Genomic DNA, 27015 nt, shown 5'->3' with positions numbered 1-27015 from the left:
TTATTCTTGAATTTTGTATATGTAGGTTGTATATTTTAACCATCAAAACTTTACAGAAATGTGTATAACTATGTATTTTGTTCTGCATGTGTAAATGTGTCCTATTCTTGAATTTTGTATATGTACGTTGTATATTTTAAGCATCAAAACTTTACAGAAATGTGTATAACTATGTATTTTGTTCTGTATGTGTAAATGTGTCATATTCTTGAATTTTGTATATGTACGTTGTATATTTTAACCATCAAAACTTTACAGAAATGTGTGTAACTATGCATTTTGCTCTCTATGTGTAAATGTGTCATATTCTTTAATTTTGTATATGTACGTTGTATATTTTAACCATCAAAACTTTACAGAAATGTGTATAACTATGTATTTTGTTCTGTATGTGTAAATGTGTCATATTCTTTAATTTTGTATATGTACTTTGTATATTTTAACCATCAAAACTTTACAGAAATGTGTGTAACTATGTATTTTGTTCTGTATGTGTAAATGTGTCATATTCTTGAATTTTGTATGTGTATGTTGCATATTTTAACCATCAAAACTTTACAGAAATGTGTGTAACTGTGTATTTTGTTCTGCATGTGTAAATGTGTCATATTCTTGAATTTTGTATATGTACGTTGTATATTTTAACCATCAAAACTTTACAGAAATGTGTGTAACTATGTATTTTGTTCTGTATGTGTAAATGTGTCATATTCTTGAATTTTGTATATGTACGTTGTATATTTTAAGCATCAAAACTTTACAGAAATGTATATAACTATGTATTTTGTTCTGTATGTGTAAATGTGTAATATTCTTGAATTTTGTATATGTACGTTGTATATTTTAAGCATCAAAACTTTACAGAAATGTATATAACTATGTATTTTGTTCTGTATGTGTAAATGTGTAATATTCTTGAATTTTGTATATGTAGGTTGTATATTTTAACCATCAAAACTTTACAGAAATGTGTATAACTATGTATTTTGTTCTGTATGTGTAAATGTGTCATATTCTTGAATTTTGTATATGTACGTTGTATATTTTAACCATCAAAACTTTACAGAAATGTGCATAACTATGTATTTTGTTCTGTATGTGTAAATGTGTCATATTCTTGAATTTTGTATATGTACGTTGTATATTTAAACCATCAAAACTTTACAGAAATGTGTATAACTATGTATTTTGTTCTGTATGTGTAAATGTGTCATATTCTTTAAATTTGTATATGTGCGTTGTATATTTTAACCATCAAAACTTTACAGAAATGTGTGTAACTATGTATTTTGTTCTGTATGTGTAAATGTATCATATTCTTGAATTTTGTATATGTACGTTGTATATTTTAACCATCAAAACTTTACAGAAATGTGTATAACTATGTATTTTGTTCTGTATGTGTAAATGTGTCATATTCTTGAATTTTGTATATGTACGTTGTATATTTTAACCATCAAAACTTTACAGAAATGTGTATAACTATGTATTTTGTTCTGTATGTGTAAATGTGTCATATTCTTGAATTTTTTATATGTAGGTTGTATATTTTAACCATCAAAACTTTACAGAAATGTGTATAACTATGCATTTTGTTCTGTATGTGTAAATGTGTCATATTCTTTAATTTTGTATATGTACGTTGTATATTTTAACCATCAAAACTTTACAGAAATGTGTATAACTATGTATTTTGTTCTGCATGTGTAAATGTGTCATATTCTTGAATTTTGTATATGTACGTTGTATATTTTAACCATCAAAACTTTACAGAAATGTGTATAACTATGTATTTTGTTCTGTATGTATAAATGTGTCATATTCTTGAATTTTGTATATGTAGGTTGTATATTTTAACCATCAAAACTTTACAGAAATGTGTATAACTATGTATTTTGTTCTGCATGTGTAAATGTGTCATATTCTTGAATTTTGTATATGTACGTTGTATATTTTAACCATCAAAACTTTACAGAAATGTGTATAACTATGTATTTTGTTCTGCATGTGTAAATGTGTCATATTCTTGAATTTTGTATATGTACGTTGTATATTTTAACCATCAAAACTTTACAGAAATGTGTATAACTATGTATTTTGTTCTGTATGTGTAAATGTGTCATATTCTTGAATTTTACATATGTACGTTGTATATTTTAACCATCAAAACTTTACAGAAATGTGTATAACTATGTATTTTGTTCTGTATGTGTAAATGTGTCATATTCTTGAATTTTGTATATGTACGTTGTATATTTTAACCATCAAAACTTTACAGAAATGTGTATAACTATGTATTTTGTTCTGTATGTGTAAGTGTGTCATATTCTTGAATTTTTTATATGTAGGTTGCATATTTTAACCATCAAAACTTTACAGAAATGTGTATAACTATGTATTTTGTTCTGTATGTGTAAATGTGTCATATTCTTGAATTTTGTATATGTACGTTGTATATTTTAACCATCAAAACTTTACAGAAATGTGTAATACTATGTATTTTGTTCTGTATGTGTAAATGTGTCATATTCTTGAATTTTGTATATGTACTTTGTATATTTTAACCATCAAAACTTTACAGAAATGTGTGTAACTATGTATTTTGTTCTGTATGTGTAAATGTGTCATATTCTTGAATTTTGTATGTGTATGTTGCATATTTTAACCATCAAAACTTTCAGAAATGTGTGTAACTATGTATTTTGTTCTGCATGTGTAAATGTGTCATATTCTTGAATTTTGTATATGTACGTTGTATATTTTAACCATCAAAACTTTACAGAAATGTGTGTAACTATGTATTTTGTTCTGTATGTGTAAATGTGTCATATTCTTTAATTTTGTATATGTACGTTGTATATTTTAAGCATCAAAACTTTACAGAAATTTATATAACTATGTATTTTGTTCTGTATGTGTAAATGTGTAATATTCTTGAATTTTGCATATGTAGGTTGTATATTTTAACCATCAAAACTTTACAGAAATGTGTATAACTATGTATTTTGTTCTGTATGTGTAAATGTGTCATATTCTTGAATTTTGTATATGTACGTTGTATATTTTAAGCATCAAAACTTTACAGAAATGTGCATAACTATGTATTTTGTTCTGTATGTGTAAATGTGTCATATTCTTGAATTTTGTATATGTACGTTGTATATTTAAACCATCAAAACTTTACAGAAATGTGTATAACTATGTATTTTGTTCTGTATGTGTAAATGTGTCATATTCTTTAAATTTGTATATGTGCGTTGTATATTTTAACCATCAAAACTTTACAGAAATGTGTGTAACTATGTATTTTGTTCTGTATGTGTAAATGTATCATATTCTTGAATTTTGTATATGTACGTTGTATATTTTAACCATCAAAACTTTACAGAAATGTGTATAACTATGTATTTTCTTCTGTATGTGTAAATGTGTCATATTCTTGAATTTTGTATATGTACGTTGTATATTTTAACCATCAAAACTTTACAGAAATGTGTATAACTATGTATTTTGTTCTGTATGTGTAAATGTGTAATATTCTTGAATTTTGTATATGTACGTTGTATATTTTAACCATCAAAACTTTACAGAAATGTGTATAACTATGCATTTTGTTCTGTATGTGTAAATGTGTCATATTCTTTAATTTTGTATATGTACGTTGTATATTTTAACCATCAAAACTTTACAGAAATGTGTATAACTATGTATTTTGTTCTGCATGTGTAAATGTGTCATATTCTTGAATTTTTTATATGTACGTTGTATATTTTAACCATCAAAACTTTACAGAAATGTGTATAACTATGTATTTTGTTCTGTATGTGTAAATGTGTCATAATCTTGAATTTTACATATGTACGTTGTATATTTTAACCATCAAAACTTTACAGAAATGTGTATAACTATGTATTTTGTTCTGTATGTGTAAATGTGTCATATTCTTGAATTTTGTATATGTACGTTGTATATTTTAACCATCAAAACTTTACAGAAATGTGTATAACTATGTATTTTGTTCTGTATGTGTAAGTGTGTCATATTCTTGAATTTTTTATATGTAGGTTGTATATTTTAACCATCAAAACTTTACAGAAATGTGTATAACTATGTATTTTGTTCTGTATGTGTAAATGTGTCATATTCTTGAATTTTGTATATGTACGTTGTATATTTTAACCATCAAAACTTTACAGAAATGTGTAATACTATGTATTTTGTTCTGTATGTGTAAATGTGTCATATTCTTGAATTTTGTATATGTACGTTGTATATTTTAACCATCAAAACTTTACAGAAATGTGTATAACTATGTATTTTGTTCTGTATGTTTAAATATGTCATATTCTTGAATTTTGTATATGTACGTTGTATATTTTAACCATCAAAACTTTACAGAAATGTGTATAACTATGTATTTTGTTCTGTATAAGTAAATGTGTCATATTCTTGAATTTTGTATATGTACGTTGTATATTTTAACCACGAAAACTTTACAGAAATGTGTATAACGATGTATTTTTTTCTGTATGTGTAAATGTGTCATATCATTGAATTTTGTATATGTACGTTGTATATTTTAACCATCAAAACTTTACAGAAATGTGTATAACTATGTATTTTGTTCTGCATGTGTAAATGTGTCATATTCTTGAATTTTGTATATGTACGTTGTATATTTAAAGCATCAAAACTTTACAGAAATGTGTATAACTATGTATTTTGTTCTGTATGTGTAAATGTGTCATATTCTTGAATTTTGTATATGTACGTTGTATATTTTAACCATCAAAACTTTACAGAAATGTGTATAACTATGTATTTTGTTCTGTATGTGTAAATGTGTCATATTCTTTAATTTTGTATATGTACGTTGTATATTGTAACCATCAAAACTTTACAGAAATGTTTATAACTATGTATTTTGTTCTGTATGTGTAAATGTGTCATATTCTTGAATTTTGTATATATACGTTGTATATTTAAAGCATCAAAACTTTACAGAAATGTGTATAACTATGTATTTTGTTCTGTATGTGTAAATGTGCATATTCTTGAATTTTGTATATGTACGTTGTATATTTAAAGCATCAAAACTTTACAGAAATGTGTATAACTATGTATTTTGTTCTGTATGTGTAAATGTGTCATATTCTTGAATTTTGTATATGTACGTTGTATATTTTAACCATCAAAACTTTACAGAAATGTGTGTAACTATGTATTTTGTTCTGTATGTGTAAATGTGTCATATTCTTTAATTTTGTATATGTACGTTGTATATTTTAAGCATCAAAACTTTACAGAAATTTATATAACTATGTATTTTGTTCTGTATGTGTAAATGTGTAATATTCTTGAATTTTGCATATGTAGGTTGTATATTTTAACCATCAAAACTTTACAGAAATGTGTATAACTATGTATTTTGTTCTGTATGTGTAAATGTGTCATATTCTTGAATTTTGTATATGTACGTTGTATATTTTAAGCATCAAAACTTTACAGAAATGTGCATAACTATGTATTTTGTTCTGTATGTGTAAATGTGTCATATTCTTGAATTTTGTATATGTACGTTGTATATTTAAACCATCAAAACTTTACAGAAATGTGTATAACTATGTATTTTGTTCTGTATGTGTAAATGTGTCATATTCTTTAAATTTGTATATGTGCGTTGTATATTTTAACCATCAAAACTTTACAGAAATGTGTGTAACTATGTATTTTGTTCTGTATGTGTAAATGTATCATATTCTTGAATTTTGTATATGTACGTTGTATATTTTAACCATCAAAACTTTACAGAAATGTGTATAACTATGTATTTTCTTCTGTATGTGTAAATGTGTCATATTCTTGAATTTTGTATATGTACGTTGTATATTTTAACCATCAAAACTTTACAGAAATGTGTATAACTATGTATTTTGTTCTGTATGTGTAAATGTGTAATATTCTTGAATTTTGTATATGTACGTTGTATATTTTAACCATCAAAACTTTACAGAAATGTGTATAACTATGCATTTTGTTCTGTATGTGTAAATGTGTCATATTCTTTAATTTTGTATATGTACGTTGTATATTTTAACCATCAAAACTTTACAGAAATGTGTATAACTATGTATTTTGTTCTGCATGTGTAAATGTGTCATATTCTTGAATTTTTTATATGTACGTTGTATATTTTAACCATCAAAACTTTACAGAAATGTGTATAACTATGTATTTTGTTCTGTATGTGTAAATGTGTCATAATCTTGAATTTTACATATGTACGTTGTATATTTTAACCATCAAAACTTTACAGAAATGTGTATAACTATGTATTTTGTTCTGTATGTGTAAATGTGTCATATTCTTGAATTTTGTATATGTACGTTGTATATTTTAACCATCAAAACTTTACAGAAATGTGTATAACTATGTATTTTGTTCTGTATGTGTAAGTGTGTCATATTCTTGAATTTTTTATATGTAGGTTGTATATTTTAACCATCAAAACTTTACAGAAATGTGTATAACTATGTATTTTGTTCTGTATGTGTAAATGTGTCATATTCTTGAATTTTGTATATGTACGTTGTATATTTTAACCATCAAAACTTTACAGAAATGTGTAATACTATGTATTTTGTTCTGTATGTGTAAATGTGTCATATTCTTGAATTTTGTATATGTACGTTGTATATTTTAACCATCAAAACTTTACAGAAATGTGTATAACTATGTATTTTGTTCTGTATGTTTAAATATGTCATATTCTTGAATTTTGTATATGTACGTTGTATATTTTAACCATCAAAACTTTACAGAAATGTGTATAACTATGTATTTTGTTCTGTATAAGTAAATGTGTCATATTCTTGAATTTTGTATATGTACGTTGTATATTTTAACCACGAAAACTTTACAGAAATGTGTATAACGATGTATTTTTTTCTGTATGTGTAAATGTGTCATATCATTGAATTTTGTATATGTACGTTGTATATTTTAACCATCAAAACTTTACAGAAATGTGTATAACTATGTATTTTGTTCTGCATGTGTAAATGTGTCATATTCTTGAATTTTGTATATGTACGTTGTATATTTAAAGCATCAAAACTTTACAGAAATGTGTATAACTATGTATTTTGTTCTGTATGTGTAAATGTGTCATATTCTTGAATTTTGTATATGTACGTTGTATATTTTAACCATCAAAACTTTACAGAAATGTGTATAACTATGTATTTTGTTCTGTATGTGTAAATGTGTCATATTCTTTAATTTTGTATATGTACGTTGTATATTGTAACCATCAAAACTTTACAGAAATGTTTATAACTATGTATTTTGTTCTGTATGTGTAAATGTGTCATATTCTTGAATTTTGTATATATACGTTGTATATTTAAAGCATCAAAACTTTACAGAAATGTGTATAACTATGTATTTTGTTCTGTATGTGTAAATGTGCATATTCTTGAATTTTGTATATGTACGTTGTATATTTAAAGCATCAAAACTTTACAGAAATGTGTATAACTATGTATTTTGTTCTGTATGTGTAAATGTGTCATATTCTTGAATTTTGTATATGTACGTTGTATATTTAAAGCATCAAAACTTTACAGAAATGTGTATAACTATGTATTTTCTTCTGTATGTATAAATGTGTCATATTCTTGAATTTTGCATATGTACGTTGTATATTTTAACCATCAAAACTTTACAGAAATGTGTATAACTATGTATTTTGTTCTGTATGTGTAAATGTGTCATATTCTTGAATTTTGTATATGTACGTTGTATATTTAAAGCATCAAAACTTTACAGAAATGTGTATAACTATGTATTTTGTTCTACATGTGTAAATTTGTCATATTCTTGAATTTTGTATATGTAGGTTGTATATTTTAACCATCAAAACTTTACAGAAATGTGTATAACTATGTATTTTGTTCTGCATGTGTAAATGTGTCATATTCTTGAATTTTGTATATGTACGTTGCATATTTTAAGCATCAAAACTTTACCGAAATGTGTATAACTATGTATTTTGTTTTGCATGTGTAAATGTGTCATATTCTTGAATTTTGTATATGTAGGTTGTATATTTTAACCATCAAAACTTTACCGAAATGTGTATAACTATGTATTTTGTTCTGTATGTGTAAATGTGTCATATTCTTGAATTTTTTATATGTACGTTGTATATTTTAACCATCAAAACTTTACAGAAATGTGTATAACTATGTATTTTGTTCTGTATGTGTAAATGTGTCATATTCTTGAATTTTGTATATGTAGGTTGTATATTTTAACCATCAAAACTTTACAGAAATGTGTATAACTATGTATTTTCTTCTGTATGTGTAAATGTGTCATATTCTTGAATTTTGTATATGTAGGTTGCATATTTTAACCATCAAAACTTTACAGAAATGTGTGTAACTATGTATTTTGTTCTGTATGTGTAAATGTGTCATATTCTTGAATTTTGTATATGTAGGTTGTATATTTTAAGCATCAAAACTTTACAGAAATGTGTATAACTATGTATAGTGTTCTGCATGTGTAAATGTGTCATATTCTTGATTGATGACAATTTTTTTTAGATTATTTAGTAAAATAGCAAATTATTGCACCTCAACTGAAAAAATACTTACATCTTAATAGTTGAATATTTCAAATAAATGCATTTCTTTCATTGTTTAAATTTTGAATTGACAAATTATGGTGAAACTTTGGCAGTGAAACCTCCCACACCCACACATATATTAATGTACAACTTTCAAAAATCGATATTCATACAGATTCACTCATGTATGAAGAGAATTAAGATATATTTTCATACATATATAGAGATGCAGACATTCGCATAAGCAACCCGACGGTTTTTATTGTAGAATAAAATTTAGTCAAACAACTAAGAGGACAAACCTTGGATCAATAAAAATAAACAAAGCTTGTAATCGAATGAAGATAGTATTCCAGGCTTGAGCCAAAGCTTGTGTACAATGTTGCTTTAGTTGGAAAGATGACACAAGGTCAACAAGATAATGGATCCATGGATCAATCTGACCAATGGGGACATTGGCCCGGATGTACTGATGAATTCCTGGAGGGTCTTTGTTGGTTGGTGTGGACCATACCATGGCTGCTCTGTCAAGTACCCACTGAACATCAATATGACGAGCAGTAAGAATAACAACCTACATGTAGAAAAAACAAAGGGAAAGAACTTAACATCTGCTTTTAGTTCATATTTATGATCATATGTCTAGAATCAAATTGACCTATCAGCATAAGATGTTCCAATATTTAATATGTAAAAACCAAGAAAATAGATTTCAACATTCTAGCCTTAAAATAAACCAGTGTTTTAATGTTCTTTACAATTTACAACAAAATTGGTTCTACAAATGAGTACTGACTACCAAATTGTATATAGTGCTATGTATGGATCCTGAGGGTTGTGAGCATTACCATTGCAGGGATTTTAAACCCATGTTGTCAAATTTGCAAGTGAAAAGCTGATAAGAAGAATGTACAAATAATTGGGTCATGTTAAAAGAGCTAAAAGTCATATCAATCGAAGAAGCTCTGTCAATTCTTAAGCAATCTAAGGTTTCTGTTCTGGCAACTTGTACTATGACACTAGCAACCAAACTACTCCAGCTCCATGTTGAAACAATCCCTCAACAATTCAGAATATTCAGAATTGATTGAGAAGCATTTACCAAAATGACAGATATGCTAACATTTCAGGCCAGCATTCAACTATACAATTCTGCTGATGAGTTTGTCCAGAATGCCCACCCACCTACCACTGACCCAGACAAGCTACAGATAGAACCATTGACCACTCAGAGGTTAAATCCCATCATTTATCACCTTTTGCTTATATGTTAGACTGAGACAATACAGAACTACCTCATACACCTCTAAAGTTTTCTACAAACCAATAAAAGCAATGTTTGTATCAACACCTCCTCTAACTTTAATAAGAATTCTACTAAATCAAACTCCTAAATCATCATGGCACCTTAGGAACAAGCTACTAACAGTTAAAATGTCCAGCATGGGGTCAAACATACAGCACTTGTAGGAAGCCGAAGCACATTTTAAGAAGATGCAAAGCAAAGACACATTATCAACAAATAATCTTTTATCACTCACATCATATTTAATAAAAAAAAAAAAAAAATAACGGCATGTATACAATCACGAGCAAAAGTCAAATAATAGAAATAGAGGCATATATTATCTCATTCTCCCCAAATCAGGATCCCAGGCAAAATACATCTCTGATAATGAATAATAATTCCCACAAAATAAGTCATTTAGACTGTGAAAGATTTCACACTTGTATGTCCGTGATTTTCCAAACTTTGTGATAAGTTTCAACTCAGGTAAATATTGCAAAGGGAAAGTCGTTTATGATACGTTACTTTTTAAAAACAGTATAAAGGATGCTATCTACCACACAGTTGACTACCTATCACTTTGTGCAAAAAAATAGAATTGTCCTTAACAAAAACAAATTTCAATTTTGCCAGGATGTAGTTCAGTTTGGAGGTCTTCAAATAACATCATCAGGAGTAGCCCTTACAAAAACTTTGCTCAATGTATTCGTACTATTTCGATTATAACCTCTGACCATCTTCAGATGTATTTTGTTAAACTCAGGAATCTTTCCATTGAACTCAGGAATCTTTCCATTGAACTCAGGAATCTTTCCATTGAACTCAGGAATCTTTCCATTGAACTCAGGAATCTTTCCATTGAACTCAGGAATCTTTCTGTTGAACTCAGGAATCTATATATAATTTTGAACAGAACCCTTTATTTAATCTATAGGAATAACAAACTCTTGTTTCATCAGCCATAACTGGGTAGAAGTCCTACATAATTCACAATTAATTGACAGAACAAGACCTTGTTACCTCGATCTTGAGCAAGTTTAATGCTATGATTGATTATAGGGATAATGATGTAATTCAATTTTCTAATGATGTAATGCATCAAGTTGAAATAATTTGTGTTACACAATTCTGATCAACACAATGTAACAAGTATTTTTATTTGAATGTTTTCTTACTGAATCTGAAATGCACAACTTCTTAGAGATACACCATTGATTCAGTATCGACAAATGCTTTGCACTGATGGATGGAAGAATCATAGGGAAAAAGTATTAAACTATTTACACTCACCCCATCTGGGTGTGAATGGCATGAAAGCCTGTGCTAATGAGTTAGTATATTGGCTTGGTATAAACACATCCATATACGATTTCAGAAACAATTGTGTTGTATACAAAAAAATCGCCTTGCAAGTGGTTCATGTGGCTGATTAACGTCAGCCCCAGATGGGCTTTCAAAATATCCAACATAAAAAAAATCCATCAGCTCCAAACTAATATTTATTTGTCAGAAACTATTCCACACATATGGTACCTCAGAAAAATCAATGGCGATCCACCTTTTTATTACAACATATTTCAAAGTTCCTCAAATGATGGTATATGAAGCATAGACAGTCGTCAGCGGCATACTCAGAATCTAATGACTGAGTAGAAAACAGCAAAGTGGATAATTCATGACAATGAATATGACAGTGTTGCCCGAGCCATCATGCAATATAGAACATACCTAGACATTAGTCTATTCCTAGCTATATGGCAGTCTTTGTCACTTCCCACCATCCTAACTGCATTGTATGACAATATGCAAAATTACAGCTAGAAAATGTGAGATAAGCTTATTTAAATGCTCTGCTCACCTCACACAGCTGTATAATCATAAAGAGCATATGTAGATACCTTAAAAAAATTATACCACCTGTAATTCCAGTCTCCTTTCCTAGTGTTTTGCATGAATCACTTAAACCAACATCTTAGGATTCTGATATACCTGATGCACCAGTGAAAAACAGAAAAGGCGTAATAACATTGCCTAGGCATCCAACATCAGCAAGCACTGCTAAGCCAAATCTAACAAAATTAGCCTGGGCATTGTCCAGCTTACCTCCTCACAATCAACCAGACCAGAAAGAAACTCATTTTTCTCTAGAGACCATTACACTCACATACTGAGGATAAGGGGTGAGATCTAGAATCAAATTGACTTACCAGCATCAATGTGACAATATTTAATATACAAATATTGCTTGATTCAAGCAAGAAGTTTCCTAAAAAGATTATTCACTCATGGACTAGAAGCCAATCAGAACTCCAAAGAATGGACTTGCTTATTTGTGCATAATGGAATATTTTAACCTTAATATAAACCAGCATTTTAGTGTTTGTGGCAGTTTATTTCTAACTCAAACTCAACCGGTAATACAGTCCAGCAATGATTATTTAAATTCTATAGTGTGTAATGACATAATAAAATAAGATATTATTGATGATTTATGAATAAACAAATTCAAGATAATCTTCCAAATATTGTTTTTTTTTTAAAATAGAAACAAAACCATAAAAGATTACAGAATAAAAACGAAATATAATTTACCTTTTCAGAAGCTGGCAGGAATTGGAGTAAATTCTTTAGTGTTGCTGAACTTCCTTTGTTCATCAAGCTTAACAAACACACTTCATGAGCCTAGTGACAAAGAAAAGTGATTATTATTCACGCATTGGTTATTTCTTAATTTTGCATGTATATAAGAGTTTGTTATTATTGCGATGACACCTATGTCAAAACAGGCTTTCCTCAAATCAAAACAAAATTGCTTACCCATCTCTTCCATAATTTTAGTTTTGGTAAAATGCATACTACTACTGCATTAAAAAAGCATAAATTCAAACAGAATAAGTAACAAAGAATAATTATTAGAAATAATTTTTTGGTTGACTATTCTCATCTTTGTTTTTTGGTTGACTATTCTCACCTTTGTTTTTTGGTTGACTATTCTCATCTTTGGTTTTTGGTTGACTATTCTCATCTTTGTTTTTGGTTTATTATTCTCATCTTTGGTTTTTGGTTGATTATTCTCATCTTTGGTTTTTGGTTGATTATTCTCATCTTTGTTTTTCGGTTGACTATTCTCATCTTTGTTTTTTGGTTGACTATTCTCATCTTTGTTTTTTGGTTGACCATTCTCATCTTTCTTTTTGGTTGACTATTCTCATCTTTGGTTTTTGGTGGACTATGCTCATTTTTGTTTTTGGTGTACTATGCTCATCTTTGTTTTTTGGTTGACTATGCTCATCTTTGTTTTTTGGTTGACTATGCTCATCTTTGTTTTTGGTTGACTATGCTCATCTTTGTTTTTTAGTTGACTATGCTCATCTTTGTTTTTTGGTTGACTATGCTCATCTTTGTTTTTGGTTGACTATTCTCATCTTTGTTTTTGGTTGACTATGCTCATCTTCGTTTTTTGGTTGACTATGCTCATCTTTGTTTTTGGTTGACTATGCTCATCTTTGTTTTTGGTTGACTATTCTCATCTTTGTCTTTTGGTTGACTATGCTCATCTTTGTTTTTGGTTGACTATGCTCATCTTTGTTTTTGGTTGACTATGCTCATCTTTGTTTTTGGTTGACTATGCTCATCTTTGTTTTTGGTTGACTATGCTCATCTTTGTTTTTTGTTTGACTATTCTCATCTTTGTTTTTGGTTGACTATGCTCATCTTTGTTTTTGGTTGACTATGCTCATCTTTGTTTTTTGGTTGACTATTCTCATCTTTGTTTTTGGTTGACTATGCTCATCTTTGTTTTTGGTTGACTATGCTCATCTTTGTTTTTGGTTGACTATGTTCATCATTGTTTTTGGTTGACTATGCTCATCTTTGTTTTTTGGTTGACTATGCACATCTTTGTTTTTTGGTTGACTATTCTCATCTTTGTTTTTTGGTTGACTTTTCTCATCTTTGTTTTTTAGTTTGACTATTCTCATCTTTGTTTTTTGGTTGACTATTCTCATCTTTCTTTTTGGTTGACAATTCTCATCTTTGTTTTTTGGTTGACTATTCTCATCTTTGTTTTTTGGTTGACTATTGTCATCTTTGTTTTTTGGTTAACTATTCTCATCTTTTTTTTTTGGTTGACTATTCTCATCTTTGTTTTTGGGTTGACTATTCTCATCTTTGTTTTTTGGTTGACTATTCTCATCTTTGTTTTTTGGTTGACTATTCTCATCTTTGTTTTTTGGTTGACTATTTTCATCTTTGTTTTTTGGTTGACTATTCTCATCTTTGTTTTTTGGGTGACTATTCTCATCTTTGTTTTTTGGTTGACTATTCTCATCTTTGTTTTTTGGTTGACTATTCTCATCTTTATTTTCGGTTGACTATTCTCATCTTTGTTTTTCGGTTGACTATTCTCATCTTTGTTTTTTGGTTGACTATTCTCATCTTTGTTTTTTGGTTGACTATTCTCATCTTTGTTTTTTGGTTGACTATTCTCATCTTTGTTTTTTGGTTGACTATTCTCATCTTTGTTTTTCGGTTGACTATTCTCATCTTTGTTTTTTGGTTGACTATTCTCATCTTTGTTTTTTGGTTGACTATTCTCATCTTTGTTTTTTGGTTGACTATTTTCATCTTTGTTTTTTGGTTGACTATTCTCATCTTTGTTTTTTGGGTGACTATTCTCATCTTTGTTTTTTGGTTGACTATTCTCATCTTTGTTTTTTGTTTGACTATTCTCATCTTTGTTTTTTGGTTGACTATGCTCATCTTTTTTTTTGGTTGACTATGCTCATCTTTGTTTTTGGTTGACTATGCTCATCTTTGTTTTTGGTTGACTATTCTCATCTTTGCTTTTAGGTTGACTATTCTCATCTTTGTTTTTTGGTTTACCATTCCCATCTTTGTTTTTTGGTTGACTATTCTCATCTTTGTTTTTTGGTTGACTATTCTCATCTTTATTTTCGGTTGACTATTCTCATCTTTGTTTTTCGGTTGACTATTCTCATCTTTGTTTTTTGGTTGACTATTCTCATCTTTGTTTTTTGGTTGACTATTCTCATCTTTGTTTTTTGGTTGACTATTCTCATCTTTGTTTTTTGGTTGACTATTCTCATCTTTGTTTTTTGGTTGACTATTTTCATCTTTGTTTTTTGGTTGACTATTCTCATCTTTGTTTTTTGGTTGACCATTCTCATCTTTCTTTTTGGTTTACTATTCTCATCTTTGTTTTTGGTGGACTATGCTCATCTTTGTTTTTTGGTTGACTATGCCCATCTTTGTTTTTTGGTTGACGATTCTCATCTTTGTTTTTTGGTTGACTATTCTCATCTTTGTTTTTTAGTTTGACTATTCTCATCTTTGTTTTTTGGTTGACCATTCTCATCTTTCTTTTTGGTTGACCATTCTCATCTTTCTTTTTGGTTGACTATTCTCATCTGTATTTTTAGGTTGACTATCCTCATCTTTCTTTTTTGGTTGATTATTCTCATCTTTGTTTTTTGGTTGACTATTCTCATCTTTGGTTTTTGGTTGACTATGCCCATCTTTGGTTTTTGGTTTACTATTCTCATCTTTGTTTTTTGGTTGACTATTTTCATCTGTGTTTTTTGGTCGACTATTTTCATCTTTGTTTTTTGGTTGACTATTCTCATCTTTGTTTTTGAGTTGACCATTCTCATCTCTCTTTTTGGTTTACTATTCTCATCTTTGTTTTTGGTGGACTATGCTCATCTTTGTTTTTTGGTTGACTATGCCCATCTTTGTTTTTTGGTTGACGATTCTCATTTTTGTTTTTTGGTTGACTATTCTCATCTTTGTTTTTTGGTTGACTATGCTCATATTTGTTTTTTGGTTTACTATTCTCATCTTTCTTTTTGGTTGACTATTCTCATCTTTGTTTTTTTGTTGACTATTCTCATCTTTGTTTTTTGCTTTACTATGCCCATCTTTTTTTTTGGTTGACTATTCTCATCTGTGTTTTTTGGTTGACGATTCTCATCTTTGTTTTTTGGTTGACTATTCTCATCTTTGTTTTTTGGTTGACTATGCTCATCTTTTTTTTTGGTTGACTATGCTCAACTTTGTTTTTGGTTGACTATGCTCATCTTTGTTTTTGGTTGACTATTCTCATCTTTGCTTTTAGGTTGACTATTCTCATCTTTGTTTTTTGGTTGACCATTCCCATCTTTGTTTTTTGGTTGACTATTCTCATCTTTGTTTTTTGGTTGACTATTCTCATCTTTGTTTTTCGGTTGACTATTCTCATCTTTGTTTTTCGGTCGACTATTCTCATCTTTGTTTTTTGGTTGACTATTCTCATCTTGGTTTTTAGGTTGACTATTCTCATCTTTGTTTTTTGTTTGACTATTCTCATCTTTGTTTTTTGTTTGACTATTCTCATCTTTGTTTTTTGGTTGACTATTCTCAACTTTGTTTTTTGGTTGACTATTCTCATCTTTGTTTTTTGTTTGACTATTCTCATCTTTGTTTTTCGGTTGACTATTCTCATCTTTGTTTTTCGGTTGACTATTCTCATCTTTGTTTTTTGTTTGACTATTGTCATCTTTGTTTTTCGGTTGACTATTCTCATCTTTGTTTTTTGTTTGACTATTGTCATCTTTGTTTTTCGGTTGACTATTGTCATCTTTGTTTTTTGTTTGACTATTGTCATCTTTGTTTTTCGGTTGACTATTCTCATCTTTGTTTTTTGGTTGACTATTGTCATCTTTGTTTTTTGTTTGACTATTCTCATCTTTGTTTTTTGGTTGACTATTCTCATCTTTGTTTTTTGTTTGACTATTGTCATCTTTGTTTTTTGGTTGACTATTCTCATCTTTGTTTTTTGGTTGACTATTCTCATCTTTGTTTTTTGGTTGACTATTGTAATCTTTGTTTTTTGGTTGACTATTGTCATCTTTGTTTTTTGTTTGACTATTGTCATCTTTGTTTTTCGGTTGACTATTCTCATCTTTGTTTTTTGTTTGACTATTCTCATCTTTGTTTTTTGGTTGACTATTCTCATCTTTGTTTTTTGGTTGACTATTCTCATCTTTGTTTTTTGGTTGACTATTGTAATCTTTGTATTTTGGTTGACTATTCTCATCGTTGTTTTTTGATTGACTATTCTCATCTTTGTTTTTTGGTTGACTATTCTCATCTTTGTTTTTTGGTTGACTATTCTCATCTTTGTTTTTTGGTTGACTATTCTCATCTTTGTTTTTTGGTTGACTATTCTCATCTTTGTTTTTTGGTTGACTATTCTCATCTTTGTTTTTTGTTTGACTATTCTCATCTTTGTTTTTCGGTTGACTATTCTCATCTTTGTTTTTCGGTTGACTATTCTCATCTTTGTTTTTTGTTTGACTATTGTCATCTTTGTTTTTCGGTTGACTATTCTCATCTTTGTTTTTTGTTTGACTATTGTCATCTTTGTTTTTCGGTTGACTATTCTCATCTTTGTTTTTTGTTTGACTATTGTCATCTTTGTTTTTCGGTTGACTATTCTCATCTTTGTTTTTTGGTTGACTATTTTCATCTTTGTTTTTTGGTTGACTATTCTCATCTTTGTTTTTTGGTTGACTATTTTCATCTTTGTTTTTTGGTTGACTATTCTCATCTTTGTTTTTTGGTTGACCATTCTCATCTTTCTTTTTGGTTTACTATTCTCATCTTTGTTTTTGGTGGACTATGCTCATCTTTGTTTTTTGGTTGACTATGCCCATCTTTGTTTTTTGGTTGACGATTCTCATCTTTGTTTTTTGGTTGACTATTCTCATCTTTGTTTTTTAGTTTGACTATTCTCATCTTTGTTTTTTGGTTGACCATTCTCATCTTTCTTTTTGGTTGACCATTCTCATCTTTCTTTTTGGTTGACTATTCTCATCTGTATTTTTAGGTTGACTATCCTCATCTTTCTTTTTTGGTTGATTATTCTCATCTTTGTTTTTTGGTTGACTATTCTCATCTTTGGTTTTTGGTTGACTATGCCCATCTTTGGTTTTTGGTTTACTATTCTCATCTTTGTTTTTTGGTTGACTATTTTCATCTGTGTTTTTTGGTCGACTATTTTCATCTTTGTTTTTTGGTTGACTATTCTCATCTTTGTTTTTGAGTTGACCATTCTCATCTCTCTTTTTGGTTTACTATTCTCATCTTTGTTTTTGGTGGACTATGCTCATCTTTGTTTTTTGGTTGACTATGCCCATCTTTGTTTTTTGGTTGACGATTCTCATTTTTGTTTTTTGGTTGACTATTCTCATCTTTGTTTTTTGGTTGACTATGCTCATATTTGTTTTTTGGTTTACTATTCTCATCTTTCTTTTTGGTTGACTATTCTCATCTTTGTTTTTTTGTTGACTATTCTCATCTTTGTTTTTTGCTTTACTATGCCCATCTTTTTTTTTGGTTGACTATTCTCATCTGTGTTTTTTGGTTGACGATTCTCATCTTTGTTTTTTGGTTGACTATTCTCATCTTTGTTTTTTGGTTGACTATGCTCATCTTTTTTTTTGGTTGACTATGCTCAACTTTGTTTTTGGTTGACTATGCTCATCTTTGTTTTTGGTTGACTATTCTCATCTTTGCTTTTAGGTTGACTATTCTCATCTTTGTTTTTTGGTTGACCATTCCCATCTTTGTTTTTTGGTTGACTATTCTCATCTTTGTTTTTTGGTTGACTATTCTCATCTTTGTTTTTCGGTTGACTATTCTCATCTTTGTTTTTCGGTCGACTATTCTCATCTTTGTTTTTTGGTTGACTATTCTCATCTTGGTTTTTAGGTTGACTATTCTCATCTTTGTTTTTTGTTTGACTATTCTCATCTTTGTTTTTTGTTTGACTATTCTCATCTTTGTTTTTTGGTTGACTATTCTCAACTTTGTTTTTTGGTTGACTATTCTCATCTTTGTTTTTTGTTTGACTATTCTCATCTTTGTTTTTCGGTTGACTATTCTCATCTTTGTTTTTCGGTTGACTATTCTCATCTTTGTTTTTTGTTTGACTATTGTCATCTTTGTTTTTCGGTTGACTATTCTCATCTTTGTTTTTTGTTTGACTATTGTCATCTTTGTTTTTCGGTTGACTATTGTCATCTTTGTTTTTTGTTTGACTATTGTCATCTTTGTTTTTCGGTTGACTATTCTCATCTTTGTTTTTTGGTTGACTATTGTCATCTTTGTTTTTTGTTTGACTATTCTCATCTTTGTTTTTTGGTTGACTATTCTCATCTTTGTTTTTTGTTTGACTATTGTCATCTTTGTTTTTTGGTTGACTATTCTCATCTTTGTTTTTTGGTTGACTATTCTCATCTTTGTTTTTTGGTTGACTATTGTAATCTTTGTTTTTTGGTTGACTATTGTCATCTTTGTTTTTTGTTTGACTATTGTCATCTTTGTTTTTCGGTTGACTATTCTCATCTTTGTTTTTTGTTTGACTATTGTCATCTTTGTTTTTTGGTTGACTATTCTCATCTTTGTTTTTTGGTTGACTATTCTCATCTTTGTTTTTTGGTTGACTATTGTAATCTTTGTATTTTGGTTGACTATTCTCATCGTTGTTTTTTGATTGACTATTCTCATCTTTGTTTTTTGGTTGACTATTCTCATCTTTGTTTTTTGGTTGACTATTCTCATCTTTGTTTTTTGGTTGACTATTCTCATCTTTGTTTTTTGGTTGACTATTCTCATCTTTGTTTTTTGGTTGACTATTCTCATCTTTGTTTTTTGTTTGACTATTCTCATCTTTGTTTTTCGGTTGACTATTCTCATCTTTGTTTTTCGGTTGACTATTCTCATCTTTGTTTTTTGTTTGACTATTGTCATCTTTGTTTTTCGGTTGACTATTCTCATCTTTGTTTTTTGTTTGACTATTGTCATCTTTGTTTTTCGGTTGACTATTCTCATCTTTGTTTTTTGTTTGACTATTGTCATCTTTGTTTTTCGGTTGACTATTCTCATCTTTGTTTTTTGGTTGACTATTGTCATCTTTGTTTTTCGGTTGACTATTCTCATCTTTGTTTTTTGGTTGACTATTCTCATCTTTGTTTTTTGTTTGACTATTGTCATCTTTGTTTTTTGGTTGACTATTCTCATCTTTGTTTATTGGTTGACTATTCTCATCTTTGTTTTTTGGTTGACTATTGTAATCTTTGTTTTTTGGTTGACTATTGTCATCTTTGTTTTTTGTTTGACTATTGTCATCTTTGTTTTTTGTTTGACTATTGTCATCTTTGTTTTTCGGTTGACTATTCTCATCTTTGTTTTTTGTTTGACTATTGTCATCTTTGTTTTTCGGTTGACTATTCTCATCTTTGTTTTTTGGTTGACTATTCTCATCTTTGTTTTTTGTTTGACTATTGTCATCTTTGTTTTTTGGTTGACTATTCTCATCTTTGTTTTTTGGTTGACTATTCTCATCTTTGTTTTTTGGTTGACTATTCTCATCTTTGTTTTTTGGTTGACTATTCTCATCTTTGTTTTTTGTTTGACTATTGTCATCTTTGTTTTTCGGTTGACTATTCTCATCTTTGTTTTTTGTTTGACTATTGTCATCTTTGTTTTTTGGTTGACTATTCTCATCTTTGTTTTTTGGTTGACTATTCTCATCTTTGTTTTTTGGTTGACTATTGTAATCTATGTTTTTTGGTTGACTATTCTCATCGTTGTTTTTTGATTGACTATTCTCATCTTTGTTTTTTGGTTGACTATTCTCATCTTTGTTTTTCGGTTGACTATTCTCATCTTTGTCTTTTGGTTGACTATTCTCATCTTTGTTTTTTGATTGACTATTCTCATCTTTGTTTTTAGGTTGACTATTCTCATCTTTGTTTTTCGGTTGACTATTCTCATCTTTGTTTTTTGGTTTTCTATTCTCATCTTTGTTTTTTGGTTGACTATTTTCATCTGTGTTTTTTGGTCGACTATTTTCATCTTTGTTTTTTGGTTGACTATTCTCATCTTTGTTTTTAGGTTGACTATTCTCATCTTTGTTTTTTGTTTGACTATTCTCATCTTTGTTTTTTGTTTGACTATTCTCATCTTTGTTTTTTGGTTGACTATTCTCATCTTTGTTTTTTGGTTGGCTATTCTCATCGTTGTTTTTTGGTTGACTATTCTCATATTTGTTTTTTGTTTGACTATTCTCATCTTTGTTTTTTGTTTGACTATTCTCATCTTTGTTTTTTGGTTGACTATTCTCATCTTTGTTTTTTGGTTGACTATTCTCATCTTTGTTTTTTGGTTGACTATTCTCATCTTTGTTTTTTGTTTGACTATTCTCATCTTTGTTTTTTGGTTGACTATTCTCATCTTTGTTTTTAGGTTGACTATTCTCATCTTTGTTTTTTGGTTGACTATTCTCATCGTTGTTTTTTGTTTGACTATTCTCATCTTTGTTTTTTGGTTGACTATGCTCATCTTTTTTTTTGGTTGACTATGCTCATCTTTGTTTTTGGTTGACTATTCTCATCTTTGCTTTTAGGTTGACTATTCTCATCTTTGTTTTTTGGTTTACCATTCCCATCTTTGTTTTTTGGTTGACTATTCTCATCTTTGTTTTTTGGTTGACTATTCTCATCTTTGTTTTTCGGTTGACTATTCTCATCTTTGTTTTTCGGTTGACTATTCTCATCTTTGTTTTTTGGTTGACTATTCTCATCTTTGTTTTTTGTTTGACTATTCTCATTGTTTTTTGTTTGACTATTCTCATCTTTGTTTTTTGGTTGACTATTCTCATCTTTGTTTTTTGTTTGACTATTCTCATCTTTGTTTTTTGTTTGACTATTCTCATCTTTGTTTTTTTTTTGACTATTCTCATCTTTGTTTTTTGGTTGACTATTCTCATCTTTGTTTTTTGGTTGACTATTCTCATCTTTGTTTTTTGTTTGACTATTCTCATCTTTGTTTTTTGTTTGACTATTCTCATCTTTGTTTTTTGGTTGACTATTCTCATCTTTGTTTTTTGGTTGACTATTGTCATCTTTGTTTTTTGGTTGACTATTCTCATCTTTGTTTTTTGGTTGACTATTCTCATCTTTGTTTTTTGGTTGACTATTCTCATCGTTGTTTTTTGGTTTACTATTCTCATCTTTGTTTTTTGTTTGACTATTCTCATCTTTGTTTTTTGTTTGACTATTCTCATCTTTGTTTTTTGGTTGACTATTCTCATCTTTGTTTTTTGGTTGACTATTCTCATCTTTGTTTTTTGGTTTACCATTCCCATCTTTGTTTTTTGGTTGACTATTCTCATCTTTGTTTTTTGGTTGACTATTCTCATCTTTGTTTTTTGTTTGACTATTCTCATCTTTGTTTTTCGGTTGACTATTCTCATCTTTGTTTTTCGGTTGACTATTCTCATCTTTGTTTTTCGGTTGACTATTCTCATCTTTGTTTTTTGGTTGACTATTCTCATCTTTGTTTTTTGGTTGACTATTCTCATCTTTGTTTTTTGTTTGACTATTCTCATTGTTTTTTGTTTGACTATTCTCATCTTTGTTTTTTGGTTGACTATTCTCATCTTTGTTTTTTGTTTGACTATTCTCATCTTTGTTTTTTGTTTGACTATTCTCATCTTTGTTTTTTGGTTGACTATTCTCATCTTTGTTTTTCGGTTGACTATTCTCATCTTTGTTTTTTGTTTGACTATTGTCATCTTTGTTTTTCGGTTGACTATTCTCATCTTTGTTTTTTGGTTGACTATTGTCATCTTTGTTTTTCGGTTGACTATTCTCATCTTTGTTTTTTGGTTGACTATTCTCATCTTTGTTTTTTGTTTGACTATTGTCATCTTTGTTTTTTGGTTGACTATTCTCATCTTTGTTTATTGGTTGACTATTCTCATCTTTGTTTTTTGGTTGACTATTGTAATCTTTGTTTTTTGGTTGACTATTGTCATCTTTGTTTTTTGTTTGACTATTGTCATCTTTGTTTTTTGTTTGACTATTGTCATCTTTGTTTTTCGGTTGACTATTCTCATCTTTGTTTTTTGTTTGACTATTGTCATCTTTGTTTTTCGGTTGACTATTCTCATCTTTGTTTTTTGTTTGACTATTGTCATCTTTGTTTTTTGGTTGACTATTCTCATCTTTGTTTTTTGGTTGACTATTCTCATCTTTGTTTTTTGGTTGACTATTCTCATCTTTGTTTTTTGGTTGACTATTCTCATCTTTGTTTTTTGTTTGACTATTGTCATCTTTGTTTTTCGGTTGACTATTCTCATCTTTGTTTTTTGTTTGACTATTGTCATCTTTGTTTTTTGGTTGACTATTCTCATCTTTGTTTTTTGGTTGACTATTCTCATCTTTGTTTTTTGGTTGACTATTGTAATCTATGTTTTTTGGTTGACTATTCTCATCGTTGTTTTTTGATTGACTATTCTCATCTTTGTTTTTTGGTTGACTATTCTCATCTTTGTTTTTCGGTTGACTATTCTCATCTTTGTCTTTTGGTTGACTATTCTCATCTTTGTTTTTTGATTGACTATTCTCATCTTTGTTTTTAGGTTGACTATTCTCATCTTTGTTTTTCGGTTGACTATTCTCATCTTTGTTTTTTGGTTTTCTATTCTCATCTTTGTTTTTTGGTTGACTATTTTCATCTGTGTTTTTTGGTCGACTATTTTCATCTTTGTTTTTTGGTTGACTATTCTCATCTTTGTTTTTAGGTTGACTATTCTCATCTTTGTTTTTTGTTTGACTATTCTCATCTTTGTTTTTTGTTTGACTATTCTCATCTTTGTTTTTTGGTTGACTATTCTCATCTTTGTTTTTTGGTTGGCTATTCTCATCGTTGTTTTTTGGTTGACTATTCTCATATTTGTTTTTTGTTTGACTATTCTCATCTTTGTTTTTTGTTTGACTATTCTCATCTTTGTTTTTTGGTTGACTATTCTCATCTTTGTTTTTTGGTTGACTATTCTCATCTTTGTTTTTTGGTTGACTATTCTCATCTTTGTTTTTTGTTTGACTATTCTCATCTTTGTTTTTTGGTTGACTATTCTCATCTTTGTTTTTAGGTTGACTATTCTCATCTTTGTTTTTTGGTTGACTATTCTCATCGTTGTTTTTTGTTTGACTATTCTCATCTTTGTTTTTTGGTTGACTATGCTCATCTTTTTTTTTGGTTGACTATGCTCATCTTTGTTTTTGGTTGACTATTCTCATCTTTGCTTTTAGGTTGACTATTCTCATCTTTGTTTTTTGGTTTACCATTCCCATCTTTGTTTTTTGGTTGACTATTCTCATCTTTGTTTTTTGGTTGACTATTCTCATCTTTGTTTTTCGGTTGACTATTCTCATCTTTGTTTTTCGGTTGACTATTCTCATCTTTGTTTTTTGGTTGACTATTCTCATCTTTGTTTTTTGGTTGACTATTCTCATCTTTGTTTTTTGTTTGACTATTCTCATCTTTGTTTTTTGTTTGACTATTCTCATCTTTGTTTTTTGGTTGACTATTCTCATCTTTGTTTTTTGGTTGACCATTCTCATCTTTGTTTTTTGTTTGACTATTCTCAACTTTGTTTTTTGGTTGACTATTCTCATCTTTGTTTTTTGGTTGACTATTCTCATCTTTGTTTTTTGGTTGACTATTGTCATCTTTGTTTTTTGGTTGACTATTCTCATCTTTGTTTTTTGGTTGACTATTCTCATCTTTGTTTTTTGGTTGACTATTCTCATCTTTGTTTTTAGGTTGACTATTCTCATCTTTGTTTTTTGTTTGACTATTCTCATCTTTGTTTTTTGTTTGACTATTCTCATCTTTGTTTTTTGGTTGACCATTCTCATCTTTGTTTTTTGGTTGACTATTCTCATCTTTGTTTTTTGGTTGACTATTCTCATCTTTGTTTTTTGTTTGACTATTGTCATCTTTGTTTTTTATTTGACCATTCCCATCTTTGTTTTTTGTTTGACCATTCCCATCTTTGTTTTTTGGTTGACTATTCTCATCTTTGTTTTTTGGTTGACTATTCTCATCTTTGTTTTTTGTTTGACCATTCCCATCTTTGTTTTTTGGTTGACTATTCTCATCTTTGTTTTTTGTTTGACTATTCTCATCTTTGTTTTTCGGTTGACTATTCTCATCTTTGTTTTTCGGTTGACTATTCTCATCTTTGTTTTTTGTTTGACTATTCTCATCTTTGTTTTTTGGTTGACTATTCTCATCTTGGTTTTTAGGTTGACTATTCTCATCTTTGTTTTTTGGTTGACTATTCTCATCTTTGTTTTTTGTTTGACTATTGTCATCTTTGTTTTTCGGTTGACTATTCTCATCTTTGTTTTTTGTTTGACTATTCTCATCTTTGTTTTTCGGTTGACTATTCTCATCTTTGTTTTTTGGTTGACTATTGTCATCTTTGTTTTTCGGTTGACTATTCTCATCTTTGTTTTTTGGTTGACTATTCTCATCTTTGTTTTTTATTTGACTATTGTCATCTTTGTTTTTTGGTTGACTATTCTCATCTTTGTTTATTGGTTGACTATTCTCATCTTTGTTTTTTGGTTGACTATTGTAATCTTTGTTTTTTGGTTGACTATTGTCATCTTTGTTTTTTGGTTTACTATTCTCATCTTTGTTTTTTGTTTGACTATTCTCATCTTTGTTTTTTGTTTGACTATTCTCATCTTTGTTTTTTGGTTGACTATTCTCATCTTTGTTTTTTGGTTGACTATTCTCATCTTTGTTTTTTGGTTTACCATTCCCATCTTTGTTTTTTGGTTGACTATTCTCATCTTTGTTTTTTGGTTGACTATTCTCATATTTGTTTTTTGTTTGACTATTCTCATCTTTGTTTTTCGGTTGACTATTCTCATCTTTGTTTTTCGGTTGACTATTCTCATCTTTGTTTTTCGGTTGACTATTCTCATCTTTGTTTTTTGGTTGACTATTCTCATCTTTGTTTTTTGGTTGACTATTCTCATCTTTGTTTTTTGTTTGACTATTCTCATTGTTTTTTGTTTGACTATTCTCATCTTTGTTTTTTGGTTGACTATTCTCATCTTTGTTTTTTGTTTGACTATTCTCATCTTTGTTTTTTGTTTGACTATTCTCATCTTTGTTTTTTGGTTGACTATTCTCATCTTTGTTTTTCGGTTGACTATTCTCATCTTTGTTTTTTGTTTGACTATTGTCATCTTTGTTTTTCGGTTGACTATTCTCATCTTTGTTTTTTGTTTGACTATTGTCATCTTTGTTTTTTGGTTGACTATTCTCATCTTTGTTTTTTGGTTGACTATTCTCATCTTTGTTTTTTGGTTGACTATTCTCATCTTTGTTTTTTGGTTGACTATTCTCATCTTTGTTTTTTGTTTGACTATTGTCATCTTTGTTTTTCGGTTGACTATTCTCATCTTTGTTTTTTGTTTGACTATTGTCATCTTTGTTTTTTGGTTGACTATTCTCATCTTTGTTTTTTGGTTGACTATTCTCATCTTTGTTTTTTGGTTGACTATTGTAATCTATGTTTTTTGGTTGACTATTCTCATCGTTGTTTTTTGATTGACTATTCTCATCTTTGTTTTTTGGTTGACTATTCTCATCTTTGTTTTTCGGTTGACTATTCTCATCTTTGTCTTTTGGTTGACTATTCTCATCTTTGTTTTTTGATTGACTATTCTCATCTTTGTTTTTAGGTTGACTATTCTCATCTTTGTTTTTCGGCTGACTATTCTCATCTTTGTTTTTTGGTTTTCTATTCTCATCTTTGTTTTTTGGTTGACTATTTTCATCTGTGTTTTTTGGTCGACTATTTTCATCTTTGTTTTTTGGTTGACTATTCTCATCTTTGTTTTTAGGTTGACTATTCTCATCTTTGTTTTTTGTTTGACTATTCTCATCTTTGTTTTTTGTTTGACTATTCTCATCTTTGTTTTTTGGTTGACTATTCTCATCTTTGTTTTTTGGTTGGCTATTCTCATCGTTGTTTTTTGGTTGACTATTCTCATCTTTGTTTTTTGTTTGACTATTCTCATCTTTGTTTTTTGTTTGACTATTCTCATCTTTGTTTTTTGGTTGACTATTCTCATCTTTGTTTTTTGGTTGACTATTCTCATCTTTGTTTTTTGGTTGACTATTCTCATCTTTGTTTTTTGTTTGACTATTCTCATCT

At 28.9% G+C, this 27015-nt stretch overlaps 1 protein-coding gene across 2 annotated transcripts in view; it reads right to left on the bottom strand.

Moving 5' to 3' along the window:
* LOC145284737 (protein furry-like) overlaps window positions 1–27015 on the bottom strand; it is an 881988-nt gene that overhangs the window by 456474 nt on the left and 398499 nt on the right. For both annotated transcript variants that reach the window (XM_080133679.1, XM_080133680.1), the window contains exons 20-21: window positions 12516–12605; window positions 8938–9209 (exon numbers count right to left, since the gene is read on the bottom strand). In XM_080133679.1, coding sequence (XP_079989805.1) covers window positions 8938–9209; window positions 12516–12605 — 362 coding nt within the window. The remainder of the gene's footprint in view (window positions 1–8937; window positions 9210–12515; window positions 12606–27015) is intronic.

Source organism: Euprymna scolopes, chromosome 9 (assembly GCF_053919585.1).
Source record: "Euprymna scolopes isolate OS-2025 chromosome 9, ASM5391958v1, whole genome shotgun sequence".
Taxonomy (NCBI): domain Eukaryota; kingdom Metazoa; phylum Mollusca; class Cephalopoda; order Sepiida; family Sepiolidae; genus Euprymna; species Euprymna scolopes.
This window is presented reverse-complemented; position numbering and strand designations above follow the sequence as displayed.